Raw genomic sequence first — 25,875 nt, forward strand, 5'->3', positions numbered from 1 at the left:
CTAACCAATTTTAAGTTTTCAGTAGCTGGCTATCGTTAAGTTGTAATTCACAGAATATTTTTAAGGAAACAAAATGCAACATTTGAATGAGAAGGGCTGTGTAAATCAACCAGATATATATTAGTCTGATAAACTAACACTCTGTTAGTGTGAGTTTTCATAGGCAGGCTTGTTTTGTTTTGATCTATCATTTTCCTCTTCAGTGCCTGTCATATATGTCACTGGTCAACTGTTTGCTAGGAATTAAAATGGTATATGAAGTGGGAACAGCATAATCAGGGGTTCTGAAACTGGGGTCGTGACCCCTCAGGGGTTTGTGAGGTTATTACATGGTGGGTCGCGAGCTGTCAGCCTCCACCCCCCAAACCCTGCTTCGCCTCCAGCATTTATAATAGTGTTAAATGTTAAAAATGTGTTTTTATTCATAAGGGTGTTGCACTCATAGGCTTGCTGTGTGAAAGGGGTCACCAGTGTAAAAGTTTGAGAACCACTGGGATAGATAGTGTTTGCCAAGCTGCCAGCAGACCTAATAGCCAGAATTAAAGTCCAACTTTTTTTTTAAAAAATGCATTCAACTATTTTGCTGTTTGTGTCCTACAATATCAATGATATAATTCTGATACAGTTTTTGTGTGTTTGAAGCAGGAGTGTACTTTTGTCATGTAAATTAATATATCTGCATACAAATAAAACCTTTCTCTTAATTTTTAGAGCATATTTTCTGAATTTATAACTATTGAAATGTTATTCCATGGAAAAGCTTTAGAGATTTACACTGCTGCCTACCAAAATATACACAATATTGATGAGAATGAAGATTTAGAGGTAAGAGCAATCAACATTTTTTTTTATTATTTACATACGAGGCCCAGTTGCACGCTGGATCTACAAATGTTGACTAATTCAAAAAAAGCAAAGACAGATTCTCATTTACACTAAGGCCCCTTTTACACTACTCCAGCTGTGTAAAGGTGCCTTAAAGTGAGTATAGATTCATGTACCGATTTTTAAAGCCATTGTTATCATCTCATCTAATCCTCTGAATAACACAGGTCATTAGAACTTCCTTAGCTCCTGCTTCAAGTCCAATAGCTGTGGTTGAATGCTAGAGTATTTCTTTTAGAAAAACATCCAATTCTGATTGATTAAAAGATGTCCCTTGATGAAGAATCCATCACAACTCTTGGTAAATTGGTTCAATGGTTAATTACTCTCACTGTTAAAAATGTGCACCTTATTTCAAGTCTCAGTTTGTCTAGCCTCAATTTCCAGCCATTGGATTTTGTTATACCTTTGTCTGCTAGATTCAAGAGCCCATTATTTAAATATTTGTTCCCCAGGTAGATACTTATAGACTGTAACTAAGTCACCCCTTAGCCTTCTATGTTATAAACTAAATAGATTAAGCTCCTTGAGTCTTTTATTAGAAGGCACATTTTCCAATCCTTTAATCATACTTGTGGCTCTTTTCTGAACCTTCTTCAATTTTTCGACATCCTTTTTGAAGTGTGGACACCAGAACTGGACACAGTATTCCAGTAGCAGTTCCAGCATTGCCAAATACAGAGGTAATATAAGCTTCCTACTCCTGCTGGATATTCCCGTTTGTAAATCCAGAGATTGTGTTAGCACTTCTGGCCACAGCATCACAGTGGAAGCTTATGGTCATTTGATTATCCACTAGGACCCCCACCCCCAAGTTTCTTTCAGAGTCGCTGCTTCTAAGAATAGAGTCCCCCATCCTGTAAGTATGACGTACATTGTTTGTCTCTATATGGTATGACCTTATATTTGGCTGTATTGAAATGTATATTGTTTGCTTGCACCCACTTTACCAAACAAGTCAGATTACTCTCTATTGGTGAGCTGTACTCTTGATTATTTACCACTCCCTTATCATGTGTTTTCTGCAAACTTTATCAGTAATTTTTCCCCCAAGGTCATTGATAAAAATGTAGGCCCAAGAACTGATCCCTGCAGGACCTCACTAGAAATGCTTGATGATGAGTCCCTATTTATAATGATATTTGAGACCTATCATTTAGCCAGTTTTTAATCCATTTCATGTGTATCATTCCAGTTTCTCAATTAAAATGTCATGTGGTACCAAGTTAGATACCTTACAGAATTCTGAATATATTACATCAACACTGTTACTTTTATCAGCTTAATTTGTAATATCAAAAAATGATCAAGTTAATTTGCCAGGATGTATCTTCCATAAACCATGTTCAATGGTATTAACTAGTATAGACTATTACAGTGGTTCCCAAACTGGGGTTCATGAAATGTTACAGGGGGTTCTCAGGGAAAAAATTCCCTAATGGTGGACAGAGCTGTCCCTAGGGACCCCGGGTAGCACGGGGCCAGCAGCCCAGAGCCCCTGGACTTCCAAGAGCTCAGCAGATCACAGCAAGCATATATATCACACTGAGGAGATTTAAACTTCAAGACTCCTTATAAGAAATGGAAAGGGAGGTGGATATTTTTTGCTGTTTTTAAAATTAAATAGGCAGCTAGTATTGCTTTTTAAATTATTATGAACAACAAGTTTAAGCTTTGTTGTAACATGCATTGTTTGCCTGGACTGCTCAAGACCTGAATGCTTGTGTAGGAGGAACTCTTTGAGTTGGCTTCTTAAATACCTTCATGCTGTTTCACATCTGATACTCCTTGATGAAACATAGGAGCCTTGTCTTATAACAGGCTTATTCAAAGTGATACAAGCTACGAAAGTGATATCTTGGAAGAGTGTTGCAATTTTCATAATGTAATAAAAATACTGTAATGATAAATAATAATAATAAAGTGTGTAATAAGCTTGTCATAAAACAAATTTATATTTCCAAGATCACTGCTTTTATAATTTATACTCAGGTAAAGGAGAAAATCCCTGGAAATATTCATTTTTAGGAGGGGGTTCGCGAGACTTGACATTTTAGTGAAAGGGGTTCACAGGTTGTTAAGGTTTGGGAACCACTGGACTATTAGATAATATGCTATATATAGACTAAGTATAGATAGAATTATTCTCTCTATTCCAGAGATGGTCTCTTTAAATCAGGGTTGGGAGGGTAAGATTGTATAGTCCCTGTCCAATGCTGTACTTGTGTTAGATAGCTTCAGTCTCTTAGGCTGTCAGTCTGGCATTTATATCATGTCACTAAAGTCACTGCCATTTTACATTGAACAGGTTTTTCGGAGTTCACTGTATCCACCAGACTATCAGTCTCGTTTAGACATAGTCCGTGCAAACTCAAAATCCCCCCTTCAAAGAACTGGTTCATCAAAATTTTCATCTGGAATAATACAGGTAAGATAGAAAACGTGAATGTTAGGTTCAAGGTTAATTTCAGAAGGTGTGTTAAATTAGAGAGAGTATCTCAGGAGCATAGCCTCAGGTGATGTAAATTGTCATAGGCCCATTGACTTTAATGGGCCTTTGACAAATTACACCATCTGAGAACGGAGAAGGGTACATTCCAGATACATTCAGTTGTTACACTAATAAAATAATACCAACAGGATCTTATAAGAGGGAAAAGGCAAAATGCCACATTTATTGCAAATACAACAGACAGTTGTTACATTCATTCATTCATTCACACACTCACTCACACAGGTTCTGAATTAATCCGTTATAGTTACCAGCCTGGAAGTTGCTTGTGACAGAATACTGGCCAGGTATCTTGTCCACAAGAGTGTAGCCGAGTCTATGTCAGATGCACACCTGATGCTCCTGGAGGGTGGTAGCAGAACCAGAGACTCAAAGTTCTTAGTCTTTAGAGTCCATTTTTATAGGAATTTATTCCTATGTCAGTCTATGGGAATTGCTTCATCCTACTGTTGCTGAATTAATCAGCAGGTGGCACATTCCTGATAGCTCCATGCTGTCAGATGTTGGTTTTTCTCATCCTTTGAGATGGTGGGGTGGATTCCAGTTTGCCCTCCGGGGGTCATCTGGTTGTTCCCACTTGACGCCTTCTTCGGCCAGTGGATACTGCATTCCTAGGCTGGCACCTCCCTGAGCATTCATGTAAACCAAGCATTTGTTCACATATATTCCTTCTTTTAATCACATTTATTTTACTGTCTCCACTACTTTCGTGGAGTTACTAAATTTATTTGAGACTTCCTGCCCTTTAATTACAGAGGGAGGGGTTTTTTTCTGTGCTGCCTCTAAGAGCAGTTACCGTTACAATGTATTGTTTTGAGTGGAGAGTTAATTAACGACTTACCGCATTGGTTTACACAGTATCAATTACAGAGCATGCTCAGAAAACAGAATCAATTGATGGTTTGCAAGTTTTACATAGCAATAAAGTATCTTTCTGAGAACAGATGCAATCAATGGCTTACAAGTTTTACACACACAGTAGCTTGTAAGTTAATAAATCCAAGAGATCTTTTACTTGGTAATGATATGAGATTTAAATTATGGGGGAGCAATTATGGGGAATCACTTTCATTTCTAATATAAACCTTCTTTAATATCCCTACACAGTGAACATTTTAATTTTGTATCTTGTACCTAGGAATTATAATAACCTTGTTAAAACTGACTAAGATTTGCATACAATAGTAAATACTCTACAAAACTATTTTACACAAAAAAGAAACAATTGGGAAGGGACATGTCAGAAACAAAGTTCTTCCAACACTTGGGTGATAGAAGAATAAAATAGATAAAACATTTTTCTCTTCTTAATTTTAGAATACTAACTTTGTAAAATGATTTTTTAGGAAATAAAACCTGGCCGTTATTGAGTATGAGATGTGGAGAAGAATTCTGTAGAAACTCTTTTTAATATTTATTTCATTTTAGAAGAGCCAGCTTTTTAGGAAATGTGAACTGACTGTGATTAAAAATAAGATACAGAAATTGGGTAGGATAGACTTGTCAATATTAATGATTGCAGCAAGAATTCATTCCACTTAAGGATAAATATATCAAGATGGGTAAAATGATCTAGTATGGATAAACAAGGAGATTTCATAGTACATCTAAAAATGTGTCCAGTAAATTGAAAAAATATGAAGAGGGAGATGATAATGGAGAAATAAAAATGTGAAGTCATGCAGAAAATTGGAGGTATGACAGAAGCAAAAATTCTTGACAATATTGGAAGGAATAAGATGTCTAAAAATATACCATAATAGGGCAAAAAAGGAGCGTGTAAGAAGAGAGATCTTACAAACAAAACAGTCGCAGGTTGTGGGAAATTGAACATTTCCTAATCTCTAAAATGAAGTGTTTTAGGACTGTGATCAGTATTAAGCAAGCAAGCAGACTTTTGGCTCTCATGTTGCATTTTATGCAGCAGTCTAGTAATAGGAGCTTTTTAGAGTCACAGTGACATTCTTTGAGTGGCCTCTGCATAGTCCCACTCTTGAACTGCATCAATAGTGTAGCTTGGACCAGTGGAACCTTCTAATAAAAGTGCTCATTGGAGCACTCTCATGGCTCCATGCCCCTCTCCTTATGGATCTGAAGATTTGAGGGCAGGGCTATAAAGGAGGTGTGGTGTGATGATTGCTTGTGTTCTTTCCAACTACGGCAGCAGATTGACCAGGACACTTGCCAAGTCGTGGCACCCCCAATTCAAAGGAACATATTGTTCCCAATGTCATCACCTTAGTTTAGCTAGATGTTAGGGTGGTTTGTTTGTTTGTTTGTTTGTTTGTTTGTTTGTTTTTGAGGGGGTTTTGACTAAGGATCTTAGTGCCCTGGCACAGGTCCTTGTTTTTAGTATGTTGGAAACAAAGACACCAGGTTTCTTGCCCTGCAGCTTTTCCTGCTTTGAATACCCTTCTGTTATATGGCCTGTTTGAGGAAATGTCATTCACCTTTTCTTTGCTCTATATGCAGCACCTTCACCCCTTGGGCCAGAAAGGAGTTGCATTTGCCTCCAACCTGTTATTGCAGGAAGCATTACACCTAAACCTTTCAATTCAAGAAACCCAGGGATCTGCAAACGCTGGGAGACCAGCCTCAGCTTTCACCCCAAAGGGGGTCAAAAAGTCCAGTAGAATCCTAATATAGGTGTCTCTCTCATTGATTGAAGTCAAACCTAAGGTACTACCAGTCACTGTGAATCCATAAGATCAGAGGTGACACCTCTGCTGAAAAAGCTAATTCTCGAGAGCACATATCTAAGGAACTTATATGTCTGGTTCCATGCACTGAAGTGCAAAAGTGTCCCCATAAGGCTTCAGCCTTGGAAGTCAGAGCCACAACAGAGAGTGGTTATAGAAGGCCAAGACCAAATTACAGAGCTGTTTTCTGGTCTGGATCAGAGGCCGTTGGTTCCATACTTGAAACTTCATTGTGAGCCTGATGAGGCACCTGATGCTTCTTGTGAGCCACTAAGTTCCTACTGGAGGATCCACTGTTAACAGGGTGACTCAGTAACATGGTGGCTCAGGTATCAAGCCCTGGGAACACCCTCATTCAGATCAGGGGGACCCTCAATCCTTAAAGGTAAAGAAGGGAGAAAACTTGTTCACCTTAGCCTCTAAGGATAGAACAAGAAGCAATAGGCTTAAATTGCAACAAGGGAGGTTTAGGTTGGACATTAGAAAAAAGTTCCTAACTGTCAGGGTGGTTAAACACTGGAATAAATTGCCTAGGGAGGTTGTGGAGTCTCCATCTCTGGAGATATTTAAGAGTAGGTTAGATAAATGTCTATCAGGGATGGTCTACACAGTATTTGGTCCTGCCATGAGGGCAGGGAACTGGACTTGATGACCTCTCAAGGTCCCTTCCAGTCCTAGAGTCTATGAATCTATAAGTGTAAGGTAGTGGGATGCTAGTTCCACCTTCTCCAGAAAAGAAAAGGCCTTACAAGGGTAAATCAGTTTCCCTATCTATACAGATCTCTCCAAAGATAAATGAATCTGCCCCTAGAAACTGTACTAGTTCCTCAGGGAAATGTCTCACCTCCTTTGACTTTTTGCTTACCAAACTATTGTTGTCACCCTTGGAAACTACCTCTGATCCAGAATCGGGCCATGTCCTGCCTGATACCATTCCTTGCCCTTCTTTTGCCAGGGAAAGGATGAGGGAAATTAGAGTTATCAAGACTCTCAGTTCCAAATCTTCAGACCATAAGATCACTCTTCCTTGGACTAGGAGGTACCACCCTGGGTATTATGGCCCTATTTGTCTTCCCCTATGTATTAACCTGAATTTAAAAAGGCTGAAGAAAGGCAGGTTCCAACAGAGCCTTCTCCCAAAAGAATTCAGGTGAAATATCATGCCCCGATTTGTCACTGACTGGTACTGAAGGAACAGTCTCCTTTACTTGTCACAGACATACTGCCTGAAGAGGAACTAAAGGGGCCTGTTGAACCTTTAAATGCAGATATGGATCTGGATGATCAAACTTCACCAGATGATAGTGTGGGTGCATCATCTTCCTCCCTTCCAGAAGATATGTTCCAATTTCACAAACACATGGAAAGGTTGGGTACTAATTACCTTGAACATCCTTTAGGAACCTCAGAGTAAAAGACACATCTGTTTTTGATATACTGGGGTCATCTTCTAGAAGTGAGATACCTTGCAAGTCTTTGATGGTTTATTATAGCTGGCAAAAAGTATCTGGTTAAATAGATTACCCGGATAGACAATTTCTAAGAAAACAGACAAATTATGCAGCTACTTGCTGAGGAATTCTCATTCTCCTGACCCACCCAACTCCAAATTCATTGGTGGTGACAGCTGCCATTCAAAGAGTTAAAATGCGGGGGTCAAGACTTTGTCCCTTCAGTTAGATAGGTAAGATAGGCAGATGTTCTCTTTTGCAACACTGGGCATTAGACTGTGAGCTATCGGGTGGTAATGTCCACAAGAGCTTAGTAGGCTAGTCTCTCCGTTGAAATGGAACCACTGCAGTGGGACTCAGTCTGGCAGTGTTCCTGAACCAGCACTTGCTAGTCAGTGCTAACAGAGATGTCTTACTCTATCCTTCACTGAATTTTAGACCTCAGTCAAATTACATCATACTGGCCTCTCAGAGTTAAATGCCTAAAGCAGGCTGGCACATTCATTCAGAAGGGGCTTTGGGTTTTGTGGATAAGAATGCTATCTTTGTAAACTATTGTACAGATTTTTTTCTGGTTTATGAAATGGGTTGCTTTAATTTGAATGATCAACTAAACAGAAAAAACTTCCTGGTTTGGTCTTCTATCTACTTTTATTTGCTTTTTCTATTTTTCTGCATAAAATCCAATAAAAAGTATTGGAATCTTCAACAATAACTGTATAGTCCTCCTGTTCCATAATCATTTTCCATTGTCTGTTTTTCGTATTGGATTTTATCCCAAGCCGCAGGACCACAGTAATCACTTTTTCTTACAACTACTGTAGCTTCCCTTATAGAGAAGTTCCACTGTCTCATCAGCAACAATTAACAGTGGAATACTTCCAGTTTTTCTCTACTGTAGATTTACTAAGTATGCACTGTGGCAGTAATTGAGATCCTCTTCAAAATAGGTACATAAATAATGAGTGAGCAGTGGACATCAGATAAATGTGGCAGGGTTAGAAACCTAGCTGAGATACTTTGGGTCAGAGCAGGTGACAGAATCAGACACCTGGATTATATTTCTAACTTTTCCACTGACTTAGTATATGATGTTGGGCAAGTCACTTAATTTCACAGGGCCTCCGTTTGTTAGTAAAATCAGGAGTGTACAGGGTTTGTTAGTTTTAATTCTTATTAGGAACTTACAGAGCCTCCTAAATTGCTATCTAATGCCAAAGTATTACGATTTTGCTGGTTAAATCTAATTCTAGGTATTTCAAGCTCTCCTACATTTCCACTGGCAAAAATCATGAAAAATTGCACTAATCTGTAGCTAACCCTCAGCAGCCGTGCATTAAATATGGAGTGTTAACACAGCTGTATAATACTAAATTTTTTTCTAGTTATGTTATACCCTCCCTGCTAAATCTACAGAAATAGTAGAGCTCAGATTTCTATTTATTTTAAATGTGTTGCTTATGTACTCTATTGATGGAGGAGTTGGTAGTTATAATTATTGTTAGCCTAACCAGAATCTGAATGACTATGCTTTCTTTATTTGGACATTTATTTCTATGCTAAGGTTATGTCAGATTTTTGTATAGTTGGAGATCCTGCTTGAAATCTGCCCCCCTTGAAGTCAATAGAAAAATGGCCACTGACTTCACTGGGACAAGGATTTCCCCTTGTTTCCTAAACCTGGTTTACTGCAGAGTGGCTTTCAACATTTTATATATAATAATCATCTTTGGCTTTATTCTGTTTTTGTGCAAGACAACTGCCTCACCATGGTTTTACCAAGCAAGGTCCTTTAAAACCCTATAATTACACTAGCACTTGCATAGTGATTTAGACTTGTTTACTAATACAATACCCCTAGAAGTTATTGTTGTATTATCCCCATTTTACAGATGGGGAAACTGAGACACAGATTAGATACTTAACCTCTCTATACAGGATATTTCTAGAGCGTGCGTCTAAGCATGAAGTACAGTAATATAAAACTTGCAAGAAGTCACCCTAGTAAATTCTTCCAGAGTGCAGGAAGTCTTCCCATATTCATTTGTTAAAAATTCTTTGTAACTGATTTGCTACAAGGACGTTGGAGGATCTGGAATGAGATCTAAGATTATAATTTGAGAGTTTCTGGCTCCTAGTTCTCTGCTCAAATCTCTACAGCATATCATGTTTTTTAATACCTGCAACAGAATCTTATTTCTTTAGTAATTGACTAACCTTAATTACTTAGGATCACTGCAGGCTATTCCTTCAGTAGATCTCTGCAACTGGGCAAATGCAGCAACCAACAGAAAGCAAACAGCAAATTTCTCATTGAGGAAAAATGTTCAAGGGTTGCTTCTTCAGTCAGTTAGCACTGCGGAAGTAGAGTATTGGTATCTGCCTCTTAACTTTGGTCAGTGAGTAAATAAATTTTCTGTTAATCTATATTTTCAAAAATTGATAACAGTTGTAAAAATTTGCTCCATGCTAACATATGATATGCCGTGTCTCAGGTTTACAGCAATTTATATTTTCTTTAATTTGCAAGTTTCAACACCGCCAAGAAAAGGAATTCTGCTAGTTCCTGTAGCTCAAATATTTCTTCAGTGTAAAACAAAATATTTTATTACAGACTTACATACATAGATATATAAACACAGTTTAAATGTATCAGGTATGCACATTGTGTGTATTCAAAAAAATTTTTAATGTCAAAAGTAAATTACACCCTTTTTTGAATTTGAAATTTAACAGGGCAAAGGCAGAGCAGCAAGTTGTGTATCTTCCACACAAAAGATGGTGTGCATACAGATTATCCAATGTGAAGACATGTAGATGCCTCAGCTGAATTCTTAACTTTCTGAGCACACTGTTAGTAAATGGTTTAGTTGACATATTCGTAAAAATCCATTTTAACTTATACTAGTTTTATTTTCAAATAACAAAACTGATTTGTGAGATGTTCCCTCTACTGTATGTACTTCAAAAATGTCAAGTTGATACTCTGGCAGCGACAACTCTGAACTTTAAAAATGAATATCAAATGATATATTCCAATATTACATTTTAGACATGTTCTAGTTATGTATCACACCCACTGTATGAAGGCAGTAAGTTTCAATGGAATTGTAATACATAATGTAAAATATGTATCTTAGTTGTCAAACCATGCTGGAGTGCCCTGCTAATGTGTGGAATGTTGCTCTAATATGTCTATCACTCAAGCAGATAGAAAATGCTTCATAATTTGGGAGCAACTGAGTAGCAATAAATAGAAAATACTTTAAGCTGCTATCTATCATACAGGAAAGCAACACTAGATGTCAGAATTGATATGTTAGGGCTTATCACACAAGTTGTATGACTTCAGCTGTACTAGTATTTTTAAAGTGGTATGACCCCATAGTATGGATGCAGTTGTGTTGGTACAAACGTATTTTGTACTAGGCTAGCTATTCCCATATGGGATAAGGCACCTTTATGACGGGAAAACTATTTTGGACAGAAAAAAAACCCAAACCCTAACTGAACTAGTACTGATGCACAAAGCGTGTGTAGAATAGGCCTTAGTCTGCCAAATGGCATGAATGCTACTTTGAACCCACTGAATCACTTGCTCCCAGGGCCGGCACAACCCGTTAGGCGACCTAGGCAGTCACCTAGGGCACTGACATTTGGGGAGCGGCAACCGCAGCGGCTGGATGTTCGGCCGCCACGGTCATCGGTATTTCGGGGGCGGGACCTTCCACTGTCTCTGGGGCACCATTTTGGGGGTGGGACCTTTCACCGCCTAGGGCGCCAAAAAGGCTGCCGGCGCTCCTGCTTGCTCCTTATAATCTTTGTAGTTCATTTTTTAAAAACAGGTTCGGTGTAGAATCCAAGTTCTAAGGCTCCCATAAAGGAAAACTTCAGTGTAATATGCAATATCCTAATCCAGGGGTGGGCAAACTTTTTGACCCGAGGGCCACATCGCGGTTACACAACTGTATGGAGGGCCAGGCAAGGAAGGCTGTGCCTCCCCAAACAGCCTGGCCCCCGCCCCCTATCTGTCCACTCCCACTTCCTGCCTCCTGACTGCCCCCCTCACAACCCCTAATCCATTCAACCCCCCCTGCTCCTTATCCCTTGACCGCCCCCCTTCTGGGACCCCCACTCCCATCCAACCACCCTCTGCTCTTCGTCCCCTGATCACCCCCTCCCAGGACCCCTTGCCCCTAACTTCTCCCTGGCATCCCACCCCCTTATCTGACCCCCTCCCATCCCCTGACTGCCCTGCCGACCCCTATTCACATCCCCAACCCCTGACAGGTCCCCCGGGACTCCCACCCCTCCCTGTTCCCCATCTCCTGACTGCCCATCCAGAACCTCCGCCCCATCCAACCGCCCCCTCCTCCCTGACTGCCCCCCCCCCCCCCCCCGCCCAGTACCCTCTGCCCCCTTACCAGCAGCAGGAGCTCGCAGCTGCAACACCCGGCGAGCCAGCTGTGCTCCCCACACTGCCCAGCGGGAGTGGCGGGCCAGAGTGCGGCCCATGCGGCAGCATGGCTGCAGGAGATGGGGGGACAGTAGAGGAGGGGCTGGGGACTAGGCTCCCCAGCCGGGAGCTTAGGGGCCGGGCAGGATAGTCCCGCAGGCCGTAATTTGCCCATGTCTGTCCTAATCACTAAGGGCAAGGTCACTAAACATGTTTAAGTGCCAGAAACATAAGCCTCGATTAAAAACAGGAAGCTGCCATTTTGACAGTGTCATGTGGCAGATTAGGACTGAGAACACAAGTGTCATTAAGAAAACACTGAAAATCTGATTTTTTTTTTAAAAAAAATTTAACAGGTCCATTCTTTTATAATAAATCTTATAAAACTTGTTTTACAACTTAAAGAGATAAACTTAGTATTATGCAAAAATGCACAATTATAAATTGACCTATGCAAGTCCCTAAAGCTGTACCGACAAGACCTGCTACCAGTCACTTTCTTCATATTTGTGTTATTGATCACATATTGTGGTTGATGCTTTTCTATTCTTCCTCTTCCATCTTTTCAGTTGATAGCACCAGTTAGTCTTTCATTTCATGTTTAGGTCTGCACTTCTGTTTTTCATACATATAGATGTTACCTGTTTATTAGTCGTCCTATCAAATTCTACACAATATTAAGCCTTTTCTCCTTCACTCAATTTTCCTTTCTTGATATCTCAATTTTGAGTTTGATTGTTGTTGAAGGTGTTTCTCCCTTCCTTATTATTCAAAAAAAAGTTCTCAAACAACCAAATGTGGTGTTGAGCAATGACCGTCTTCCTGCAAACTCCAAAATTTCCACAGACTTCTAAGTAATTATGTCAGCAGACATATGGGAGCCACTCCTCTTCTACCACCTTACTATAGTAATTTTTGCGGCATCTGAGATTAATTCTTTGTGGCTTTTACAAAACAGTTTTCAGGACGATTAAATAAAAATACTAAGGGGTTTTCTGACAGCTGACACCCTGTTATTTCCGTCCCTTATGGAGTCTCCAATGGTTTTCTAAACAGTCTTAATTTTTGGGCAGGTCCACAATATATGGAGAAATTACTCCTATTTCATTGTCAGAGGGGTAGCTGTGTTAGTCTGGATCTGTAAAAAGCAACAAAGAGTCCTGTGGCACCTTAAAGACTAATAGATGTATTGGAGCATAGGCTTTCGTGGGTGAATACCCACTTCGTCAGACGCACCTATTTCATTACATTTTCTCCAGCATTTGCCTGTCCCTGTACCATAAATTTGTTTAATTTTAAGGGGAGCTAAGTACCCTTAATAAAGAATTTTGTGTAGTTTTCTTTTGTTAACGTGTTGAGGTATGGGAACTGTTGCTGCATATGTTCCTCAGTTTTGGGGAGTCTATGCCTACATCAGCTTATTTCCTGTAAGGGCTAGCCTACACTAGAATCGCTATAGTGATTCCAGAAGACTTGAGAAACGCTAACATTGTTCTAATCTTTAAGAGAGAAGATAAGTCAGACTGTGGAAACTATTGAGGCATTGCCTTGCTATCTACAGCAGGGAAAATTCTTGCCTATATCCTCTTAAACTAATTACTTCCCCTTCCTGAGGAAATATTGCGGAATATCAGTGTGCTTTTAGATCATCCTGTGGGACAACCAACATGATCTTCGTTGTATGCCAAATCCAGGAAAAGTGTCTGGAGCAAAATCAGGACCTGTACATGGCCTTCATTGATTTGACAAAGGCCTTTCACTTTGTCAATCATGAAGCCCTATGGAAGGTGCTGGCCAGATTTGGCTGCCCTCTAAAATGTATTAAGGTCCTAAGGCTTCTCCATGAACAGGTGACTGCCATGGTTCTCTGTAATGGCCTTGAGATGGAACCTTTCATCATCAAAACTGGGGTGAAGCAAGGATGCATTGTTGCCCCAACCCTGTTCTCCATCTATTTAGCAGTTATTTGGTCCTCGTTAAAGACCGACTCCCCAGTGGAGTTGACATTCAATACAGAATGGATGGGCAACTCTTTAATCTTAGACATGTCTGCTCAAAGTCTAAAGTCTTCAGGGCATCCATTATTGATCTTGTATGCTGATGACTGTCATCCTTGCACAAGCTGAGAATGACCTTCAGTCCACACTGGTTTTTCTTTCACAAGCTTACCGAAGCCTTGGATTCTCACTCAGTCCTGAGAAGACTAAAGTGCTCTATCAACCTCCTTCAGGCCTTGCACATGACCATCGAGGGTCAGACTTTGGAAGACAGTTGAGCACTTTTGTTACCTCGGTAGCCAGCTTTCTCAAAATGCAAAAATTGATAGAGAGATCCAGCACAGGATCCAGTGCGCAAGTGCTTCCTTTGGGAAATTGTTCTGACGCATTTTCATGGACCGTGACCTACGGCAGGACACCAAGATCCAGGACTATGAGACAACTGTTGTTCCCACACTGCTCTATGGATGTGAAACTTGGGTGACCTATCAACAGCACTCAAGAGTCTGGAGAGGTACCACCACCAATGCCTCCGGAAGATCCTTCGCATCAAGTGGCGAGATTGCTGAAGCCAATGTCACCAACATTGAAGCAATGATCCTCCTGCACCAACTTCACTGGGCTGGACATTGTGTGCGGATGCCAGACTCTCGCCTCCCAAAACAAGTCCTCTACTCTCAGCTCACCCATGGCCGGAGATCCCGTGGTGGTCAGAGGAAATGCTATAAAAACACACTGAAAGCGTATCTTAAGAAAACTGAGGTAGACATCACAAGCTGGGAAGAGCAAGCCACCAGCTGACCATATGGCACCATATCCTACGTCAGGCAGTGGCCCACTTCAAGGAGAAGCGCCTTGCCCTTGAAGCTGAAGAGAGAGAAGGAAAAAGAAAACTTTCTCCTAGCAGGCAGCTGACCTGACACAAAATGTCTGTACCTACTGCAGGTGGATTTGCGGTTCCATAATCAGACTCCTGAGTCATCTCAGGACCCATATGTAAATCTATGATAGAGATCATCCTCGAATCGAGGGATTGCTAATCACAGTGGTGCAGCTAGTGTAGATGCTCTATGCAACTAGCAGGGCAAGGGACTGGACTCAATGACCTCTCGAGGTCCCTTCCAGTCCTAGAATCTATGAATACTAAATCCACTTCTTCTGCGAGAGATGGTAGCTATGTCAACAGGAGAAGCTCTCCGGCCATCACAGCGCTGTCCACACTGGTGCTTAGGTCGGTGTAACTTACATTTTCATACCCCTGAGTGACATAAGTTATACTGACATAAATGCTTGTGTGTACAAGCCTAAGTAACAGTTAAAAATTACTTTTATAGAATGAAGGTAAACTTTTGTGTTTCATTGATGTAGTGAGTAGTTCTTCAATTTCCAACAATTTTTTCTTAGGTTTGCCTTTTTGTGGGGTGGGTTGAAAAATGTCTTAATAGTATATATTGATACCCTGGAATTTTGCTGTCTCTTACGCATCATATTTCATCAAGTGATCTAAATGTATTTTCTGCAAACTGATGGCAGAATTTTGATATACCTGAAGTTCCCAAATGTCAAAACTTCCTAGGTTTTTATGGTGTTAATTTCTATATTGTCTGTCATGGATATTAGAGGTGATAGATGTGGGTTTAGCTTTCTAAATAAGTTACCCCTAGCTTCTACTGCTCTTTTTAATAAGAGTGGTTATAAAGCCAGTCTTCCCTTTTATCCTGGCCTTTATAACATCGATTGCTTAACCCTGGGATTCTTATTTCTCCAAATAAATTTATTTATTGTGGACACCATTGATCTATGAGACTTCCTGGGACTAAAACCTGGAGCATTTGGAAAAAGCCAATTAAGGATCAGATATTCATTTTAACTACCTGTAGTTTCGCCTTTGAAATTTCATATTTTTACCAAATTTCCAGATGTCTTGATTTTCTTAATCAAAGAAATATAATTAATATTATGTAAGTCTTGCCCTCTTTTAGAAAAGTATATTCCAAGGTATCTTAATGATGTAGTTATACATTTATATTTGTATTTATCTTGTATAGCATTCAATAAATCAGAGCCCTCACCTACATCCAGGCATTCTGACTTGATTATTTTAAATCCTGACTTTTTGCCACATTTTAAGATTTCCTCTTGCAATTAGTAGTGTGTGAGCTGGATTTGTAACACATACCATGACTTCTGCATATAAGAGTGACTTGTGTTCCCTGTTTCCTATTGTAATTCCATTTATATTAGGATTATTTGAGTGATTGGGCAAATCAATCCTTTGCTGTGGCAAAAAGAGGTGATATGGGGCATTCTTGGCTTGTGCCTCTAAAAATGAGGAATGTTTCTGATAATTATCCATTCACTCATAATAGCATATGGGTTGGAATATAAGTTGTTAATCCAATTTTGAAATTTAGGGCCTAAACCAAATGTATCTGAAGTATCTTTTAAGGAATGCTAGTTTACTCAGTCAAAAACTTTTTCTGCATCTAGTGATTAAAAATAGATGGGACTCATAGGTAGAATCTGCACAGATGATCAGTTCCAAAACTGCAAACATGATCTGATAGCTGCCTGTCTTGGATTCGTTAATGTAGCTAGGTAATAATTATAAATCAGATGGTTTCAAAGGACCCTTGGAAATAAAACCTTAACTTTTCAGAAAACTAAATCATGGAGAAAAATAACCAGACTTAATATTTGCATTGTTTTACTCCTCCAGCACCTCTGGTTTGGATTGTGATTTTTCAGGAAGACCCACTCCCTTCTTTGAAGGGTTAACTATAGGCGTGATCCCAGTTCCCATAAAAGAGTGGGAGTCAAGTTTAAGCCCCTATGTCAGTAGCAAGGGGGACTGGACAGAATAAAATTGGACAGCAGCCTCCTCAGATGTAGGTTATGGTTGGAGAAGCAAAGAAAGGACATATACATTGCACCCCTCCACGTTAACTAGTAGCAGGAAGGCAGGGACAGAAATACCATCTTGTATGCATGGAAAACTGTGGTGAGAAAGGCGTTCCGACATTGGTGGGAATAGGGAGGTTGCAGAAAGAACACCGAGACAATACCTTGTGATCCTTTCTCAGGAGAAGGACATGGATGTTCCTCTGGAGCTTGTCGTTGCTGATTCTTGGCTAACTGAAGAGGTTGGATTCTTTTTTTCCTAATTCTTACAAGGCCTCCACAGAGTTCCCTACACAGCTGGCTTGTGGTATCAAGGAAATAAACCTGGATTTCCCACAGTCTGGTCTACACTTAAAAGTTAGGTCGACATAGCTACAGCATGCAGGGATCTGAAAATGTCTTTCCCCGCCCCCCCAAGGGCACTGTAGCTGTGCCGACCTACACCCGAGTGTAGACAGAGCTAGGTTGATGGAAGAATGGTTCTTTCAACCTAGCTATCATCACTTGGGCAAGTGAAGTTCCTACAGCAATAGAAAAACCCCATCACTGCAGGAAGGATCTACACTTTGGTGCTATGGCCATAGCCTAGACATGGCCCACCTAGCTGTGTTGGACTGCTACTAGCTTGTTAATTCCGTCCCATAAATGTATATTTATTTTTCCTCTTTTACTGACACTGGTATCATACGAGCAACATTTTTAAATCAGTCTCTGCAGTTAGCTAGCTGAAGTTTATATTATGTACTGTGTCTTATGCTTGGTATTATATTCCATGCAGGAAATTTAGATTACATACACCTCTATCCCGATGTAACACGGGTTCGGATATAGCACGGTAGGAGAGGGGCTCTTGCTGCTGCAGGGAGCCCCTAGCCCTTTAAATCATCACTGGAGTCCTGCCACTGCTCCTCCGGGGCTGCAGCAGCGGGGCTTGGGAAGCGCTTTAAAGGGCCCGGGGCTCTGGCTGCTGTGGGGAGCCCTGGGCCCTTTAAATCACCGATGGAGCCCTGCTGCCGCTACCCTGGGGCTGCAGCAGCGGGGCTCCCTGTGGCCGGAGCTGCGGGCTCTTTAAATCACCGCTGTAGCCCCGCCACCGCTACCCCGCTATAACAGCATTTCACTTATAACACGGTAGTGATTTTTGGCTCCCCATGACTGTGTTATATCAGGGTAGAGATGTGTATATATATTTTAAACAATAATATAACCAGTTCAGTTCTAAAACTGCATGGATTCAGGGTGGGGGAATTTTTTTTTCCCCAAAGTGTCATACAAAAAGTATGATTTGTGTTGGATTCCATTTTTAGCAAATTTCTACCAGTCGGCTAAGAAAAGAGGAGGAGGAAGATGAAGAGGAGGAAGAAGAGGATGATGATGATGATGATGAATTGGAAGCTACCAAGGAAGAGAGATAACTTTAGGAACTGTTCTAAGTTTTTTTTTAACATGACAAGGCAGCCTGTCTTTGCTTAACAGCTTTTATATTTTAGATTGAGAATTTCACTGAGGTCATCCATTAAAATAATTACAAGCAGCAAGAAATTGGCAGCAACATTTAATCCTGTTCATTTGATTGGCTATTTGTTACTTGAACAGCAGGTCAGTCTTGAAGATTGTAACTAAGTGTATTGAAAATGGATGATTTCAGTAGATAGAAAATGAAAAGCAAATAACATTTCAATAGAATTACACTACAAGCTTGTATAGTCTATTTAATTTTAGTCAAACTTAATTTTTGTCTACTATTGCATTCAAAGTGATATACTGTAACATTTAATTATTGCCTAGATAGTGAACACAAGGATCCTTATTCTTAGGTCGAGCTGAGCTGTATTTGTCACAGGATTTGGGTAGCTGTATACTAGCTTCATTTCACCCTCTCTCCCAATCTTGGGGACAGGTTGTAATGCAGCTACTATTGCAACTTGTACCTGGCTATCCATAACCCCAAACAGCTGCGCTGGTTGCTCCAAAGCAGAATACAGAAGCGATCCTGGCATCTTGCCTTGCCTTGCCAATGCCCGTCTTATGGAGTAGGAGGCAGAGTAGCATATTGCTGTCTTCTGCCTTTCTGTTTCTTGGGGATTCCCCCAAACGGGAAAGCCTCAACTTGCTAGTTAAGCTAGCTTTTTGGTTTTTACACTACTGGGGTGGTGCAAATGGCTTGTATCAGAACCAAGGATCTAGTCCAAGAGTTTTTTTTCCCATACATCTTCCTTTTTACGTGAAAGTGCCTTCATGATAAAAGAACCATTGTATAAGTGTACATCGCCTTTTCATACTTGCCTTTTATACTAGTCAATTCAGTTACTGATTCTTGCCACTAGAGCAGTTATGGACAGTTGATACAAGATTTCAATGTATTTTCCTATACAAGTATCTCTTATACACATTCCTGTATCAAATTTATATTCAGTATTATTGTATGGAGTGAAAGTCTGTCTGCCAGATAGTTATTTCAGTATTTACTAATCTTAATCTGCAGTTATTGAAACTGTGTATATGATGGAAAAATAAAGGTTTTTAAGGAACTCCTTTTTTTTTGTCATTTGGAATTTTGACACCGTTTACTTATCTGTGTCCAGGAATGAGTAACACACAATCTAAATTAGTATCTTAAGTAGGCACTAGCTAAACTAAGTAATTTATAACTGGATTCTCTGGCATGTAAGACATTCTTTTAGATACTATGTGGAAAACAAAAGAATGCACTGAGGAATATTTCACAATTTATATTACATGGACAAGTGTAATCTTGAGGTGTTGATACTGTAGGATATTATAATACACCATTGTTTTGAGGAAAAATAAAACCTTGCTACAATGTAACTCTGGTGAAACTCCAGATGAATCTCTTAAAACATGTTAAAGCAGCAAAGAATCCTGTGGCACCTTATAGACTAACAGACGTTTTGGAGCATGAGCTTTCGTGGGTGAATACCCACTTCCTCAGATGCATGTAATGGAAATATCCAGGGGCAGGTATATATATGTGTGCTAGCAAGCAAGCTAGAGATAACGAGGTCAGTTCAATCAGGGAGGATGAGGCCCTGTTCTAGCAGTTGAGGTGTGAAAACCAAGAGAGGAGAAACTGGTTCTGTAATTGGCAAGCCATTCACAGTCTTTGTTCAATCCTGAGCTGATGGTGTCAAATTTGCAGATGAACTGAAGCTCAGCAGTTTCTCTTTGAAGTCTGGTCCTGAAGTTTTTTTGCTGCAGGATGGCCACCTTAAGGTCTGCTATAGTGTGGCCAGGGAGGTTGAAGTGCTCTCCTACAGGTTTTTGTATATTGCCATTCCTAATGTCTGATTTGTGTCCATTTATCCTTTTCCGTAGAGACTGTCCAGTTTGGCCGATGTACATAGCAGAGGGGCATTGCTGGCATATGATGGCGTATATTACATTGGTGGATGTGCAGGTGAATGAACCAGTGATGGTGTGGCTGATCTGGTTAGGTCAGACTTTCACTCCATACAATAATACTGAATATAAAATTAGACCTAACCAGATCAGCCACACCATCACTGGTTCATTCACCTGCACATCCACCAATGTAATATACGCCATCATATGCCAGCAATGCCCCTCTGCTATGTACATCGGCCAAACTGGACAGTCTCTACGGAAAAGGATAAATGGACACAAATCAGACATTAGGAATGGCAATATACAAAAACCTGTAGGAGAGCACTTCAACCTCCCTGGCCACACTATAGCAGACCTTAAGGTGGCCATCCTGCAGCAAAAAAACTTCAGGACCAGACTTCAAAGAGAAACTGCTGAGCTTCAGTTCATCTGCAAATTTGACACCATCAGCTCAGGATTGAACAAAGACTGTGAATGGCTTGCCAATTACAGAACCAGTTTCTCCTCTCTTGGTTTTCACACCTCAACTGCTAGAACAGGGCCTCATCCTCCCTGATTGAACTGACCTCGTTATCTCTAGCTTGCTTGCTAGCACACATATATATACCTGCCCCTGGATATTTCCATTACATGCATCTGAGGAAGTGGGTATTCACCCACGAAAGCTCATGCTCCAAAACGTCTGTTAGTCTATAAGGTGCCACAGGATTCTTTGCTGCTTTTACAGATCCAGACTAACACGGCTACCCTCTGATACTTAAAACATGTTGTAGTTCAGAAAAAAATCTGATAGGAACATGTAAAATAATTTTAGGAATGACATCTTACATATTAAAATAGAAATATTACAGTAAAAGTGTAGCCAGGGAACAGTTGATAAAGAGGAAAAGACTGAGCACTCATATGTGGACCTCCGATTACATCCTTTCCATTTCAGATACTAAGTCATCTAATCCATCACCCAAATGGACAAACTAGTTGACAGCTTCCTGGGTGTAGATAGCATAAAAGTGAGTTTTGTGCTGTATTTTTAAAAGGGGTGGGGAATAAGAGAGGCAATTACGATGTTCCAGCCAGACTTCATCTTTGGAGGTGACTAACAGTCAAATTGGCCCAATCTGGAGCATTAGCTAGGTATAGCAAGATGAAATTAAAAGTACAGTAGAAAAGGGCACAGTCATGAAGAATCATAAGGATTGTTGTAGCACAGGAAGGCAAATTACAGTCTGTGGGCCGGATCCGGACCACAGGATTGCCAGCCCCGTGGCAGAGTGGGGCTAAGACAGGTTCCCTGCCTACCCTGGCCCTGCTCCCGGAAGCGGCTGGCACCACATCCCTGCAGCCCATGGGAGAGCAAGTGGTGGCAGAGGGCTCCATGTGCTGCTCTTGTCAGCAGGCACTGTCCCCCACAGCTCCTATTGGCCAAGAATGGGGAACTACGGCCAATGGGAGCTTCAGGGGTGGTACCCACAGGTGAGGGCACACATGACAGAGCCTCCTTCCCCACCCCACCTGCCCAGTCAGTGCTGGACATGCTGGCCACTTCCAGGAGTGGCATGAGGCCAGGGAAGGCAGGAAGCCTGCTTTTGCCTCGCTGCATGCCACTGCCACCCCAGAGCCACTCGAGGTAAGCAGCACCAGGCTGGAACCTGAACCTCTCCTGCATCCCACACCCTAACCCCCTGTCCTGAGCCCCCTCCCGCACTCTGCACCCCAACCCCCTGCCCTGAGCCCCTTGCCGCACCCCAAGCCCCTTCCTGCACACTGCATCTCCTCCCACAACATGCACCCCAATCCCCTACCCCAGCCCAACATTCATGGCCCTGCATACAATTTTTTTCCCACCCAGATGTGGCCCTCAGACCAAAAAGTTTGTCCACCCGTTGTAGCAGCTGGAGTGTCAGAAGTCTACCACAATGTAACTGCATACAGCAAGCATGTGCTTCTGTGTTTTCAGAGTAAGGCTAGAAGAGACCACTGTGGTCATCTAGTCTGCCCTCCCGTATAAAACAGGCCCTAGAACTTCCCCAAAATAATTCCTTTGGCATATCTTTTAGAAAAAAATCCAGTCTTAATATAAAAATTGTCAGTGGTGGAGAAACCACCACAATCCTTGGTAAAATGTTTCACTGGCTGAACAACTACCTAGGGACATAAAGGGTAACAAGATGACATTTTATAAATATATGAGAAGCAAGAGGAAGACCAAGGAAAGGGTAAGCCCATTACTCAATGAGGAAGGAAAGACTATAACAGAATACAGCAATGGCCAGTGTTAAATGCCTTTTTTGGTTCAGTTTTCACTAAAAAAGTTAGCAGTGACTGGACAACTACCAGTGATAGTGAACATCAGTGTAAATGGGATAGGACCTGAGGCTAAAATAGGAAACAAGTAAAGAATGATTTAGACAATTCAGATGTCTTCAAGTGAGCAGGGCCTGATGAAATACATCCAAGAATACCTAAGGAAATGGCTAAAGATATTTCGGAGCCACAAGTGATTATCTTTTAGAACTCATGGAGGACAGGAGAGAGACCCTGAGAACTGGAAAAGGGCCAATATAGTATCTATCTATTAAAAGAGGGAATGAGGACAACCCAGGGAATTAGACCAGTCAGCTTAAATTCAGTACCTGGGAAGATAATAGAGCAAATAAATTTGTAAGCAACTAGAAGAAAATAAAGTGATCAGTCAATCTGCATTTGTCAAGAACAAATCAACCTAATATCCTCCTTTGGCAGGATACCAAGCCTCGTAGATAAGATGTGATACATCTTGACTTTCCTAAGACTTTTGATATTGTCTCATATAACTTCCTTATAAACAAACTAGAGAAACAGAGCCTAACTGTGGATGTACAACTGGCTGGAAAACTGTATTCAGTAGCTCTTCTTCGAGTGCTTGCTCATATCCATTCCAATTAGGTGTGCGCGCGCCGCGTGCATGTTCGTCGGAAGATTTTTACCCTAGCAACCCCCGGTGGGTCAGCTGGGCGCCCCCTGGAGTGGCGCTGCTATGGCGCCGGATATATACCCCTGCCGACCCAACCGCCCCTCAGTTCCTTCTTACCGCCCGTGTCGGTCGTTGGAACAGTGGGAGTGCGGTTTTATTAACCTCCAACTCCCTAGCTACTCGTAGTTCTCTAGTTATTTTTTTGTGTATGTAGTTCAAAGTTATATAGTTTTAATTAACTATATACTAACTATGAACAATAAAAATTAAGAGGGGTTCGGGGATTAGCCCCTTCCCCGCACCCGGTGCTGGGGCCCATGCCCGGTGCACCGGGTTTCAAACCATGCTCGGTCTGTCATAAGCCGATGCCGACAGGAGATCCACACAACTCCTGCCTTAAGTGCCTCAGGGAATCTCACCTGACAGATAAGTGTCACATTTGCAAGGATTTTAAACCGAGAACAAAAAAGGACCGGGACTTTCAGCGAAAGCAGGTTCTCTTGGAGGCGGCTCTTACTCCTCCGCCTTCGGCACCGAGCCCTGGTCAATCGGCGGGCAGAAGCGCCTCCTCGGCACTGGACTGCACCGGTACTGCCAAGGCCTCTTGGCACCGGCTGTCGCCGGCACCGCAGTCAATTCGGCATCGTTCCCTCTTCCCGAGGTCGAGAAAGCCTACGTCTCCTGCTGCTTCCATGCCACCTGCACCGCAGCCAGAGAGCTCATCTAAGTCGGATCGCCCGGCACTGACACCTGCCGCGGCACCGGCCACATCGGCACCGTCGATTCCGGTCCCACAAGAGCCGTCAAGTCCGGTGCCTGTCAGCTCCCCGCCGTGAGCCACAGTTGAGCTTACTATTCCATCCATGCCGGAGGCGTTCTCAACGGCGAGGGATCTGATTACTATGACAGAGTCAACGCTGCCTCAACCCCCAGCACCGCCGGTGCGGGTAATACAGTCTATCGGCAGGCCTGCCTTGATAAGACCATCCTCTGTCGGCACAGCACAGCGGCACCGTTCACGATCACGGTCCCGCAGACGTTCTAGGTCCCGTCGGCGCTCCCGCTCCCGACGCCGCTCACAGTCCCAGCACCGTTCTCCTCCTCGGTACCAGTCGCACTCGCGGCACCGTTCAGTATCCCGTTCGCCGGCCCGCTACTCTCGGCACCGTTCCAGCTCCCGGCACCACTCCAGGCACCGTGACTCCATAGCCACTCCCAACGTCGAGCCTCAAGATCTCGGTCGACCTCCCAGCATCGCTCCGGTCGCAGGTCCCTATTTCGTTCCCGGTGCCGGTATACCTCCCAGTACCTGTCCCCGGTGCCGAGTAGAGCAAGGTCCGCTAGAGACAGAGACTCTGCCCAGGGCTTTTCAGCCCCTCCATGGCCATCCAGACTCGCATCAGTGTCGTCCCACGCGGACAGCTCTTATGCACAGGACCGTGATTCTGATGTGCCCACCAGAGTCTTCCAAGAGACCCAGGCCCAGGATCAAGGACCCCATCAGTGGTCTTTCTGGACACCTTGGGCGTACCACTGGGCCCAAGGCGCACCAGTAGTTCCGTCCCGCTCTGTCCCATCAGAGCACCGAGTGCCAGAGGCGACGGTTAGCCGTCCCCCTCCGACTGCTACGGAGGAAGCCCCAGTTCACCCACCGGACTCCCAAGTTCCACTGGAGCAGGAGGTCGCCCAAGAGCAAGAGACCACACAGGACCCGCTCGTCGCCAGCATCTCCTCTTCCTCTTCTCCAGATGAGGCGGTGGCAGGAACATCCTCCTCGGGCCCTCCTCCAATCGACCTGAGAGCCCATCAGGACCTCCAAAGGAGGGTAGCACTCAATATGAACCTCCAGGTAGAGGAGGTCCCGGAGGTAGAGGACCCGGTAGTGGACATTCTATGCCCCCCCTAGAGTGGCCCTACCGTTTATGCAGACCATCCAGGCCAATGCCGATACTATATGGCAGTCTCCAGCCTCTATCCCTCCTGCAGCCAGGGGAGTTGAGTATAAATATATGGTGCCCTCTAAAGGGTACGAGTACTTATATGTCCATCCTCCTCCCTGCTCACTAGTCGTCCAGTCTGTTAATGAGAGGGAACACCATGGCCAGCAGGCACCAGCCCCGAAATCGAAGGAGGCTAGGCAAATGGACTTACTCGGCCACAAAGTGTCCTTGGCAGGTGCCCTACAGCTCCGGGTGGCAAATCAACAAGCCTTGCTTAGCCGCTATAATTATAACACCTGGGTGGCGGTGGATAAGTTTATGGAGCTTATCCCTCAAGAATCCCGCCAAGAGTTCGCTGCCCTCTTGAAGGAATGGAAAAAGGTGGCCAGAACTTCCCTCCAGGCCTCGTTGGATGCAGCCGACTCAGCAGCCAGGACTCTGGCCTCGGGTGTTGCCATGAGGCGCATCTCATGGCTTCAGGTTTCAAGCCTCCCACCGGAGCTGCAGTATACCATTCAGGACTTGCCATTTGATGGTAAAGGCCTCTTCTCGGAAAAGACTGACCCCAGGCTGCAAAGCCTGAAGGACAACAGGGTCATAATGCGCTCTCTCGGCATGCATACGCCGGTGACCCAACGCAGGCCTTTCCGTCCCCAGCCTCACCGCCCATACTCTGCGCCTAGAGAAAGACAGGACTTTGGCAGGCGGCGCGGCC

At 42.7% G+C, this 25,875-nt stretch overlaps 1 protein-coding gene across 1 annotated transcript in view; it reads left to right on the forward strand.

Annotated features, from left to right (window-relative positions):
* Positions 1-19,362, forward strand: part of CIBAR1 (CBY1 interacting BAR domain containing 1) — a 42,390-nt gene extending 23,028 nt beyond the window's left edge. Inside the window, 3 exon segments of the mRNA XM_050941501.1 lie at positions 712-825; positions 3,194-3,313; positions 18,209-19,362. Of these exon segments, the coding sequence (XP_050797458.1) occupies positions 712-825; positions 3,194-3,313; positions 18,209-18,316 (342 nt within the window). The 3' untranslated portion in view covers positions 18,317-19,362.
* The last annotated feature ends 6,513 nt before the right edge of the window (positions 19,363-25,875 follow it).

Source organism: Gopherus flavomarginatus, chromosome 2, assembly GCF_025201925.1.
Source record: "Gopherus flavomarginatus isolate rGopFla2 chromosome 2, rGopFla2.mat.asm, whole genome shotgun sequence".
In the NCBI taxonomy this organism is placed as follows: Eukaryota; Metazoa; Chordata; order Testudines; family Testudinidae; genus Gopherus; species Gopherus flavomarginatus.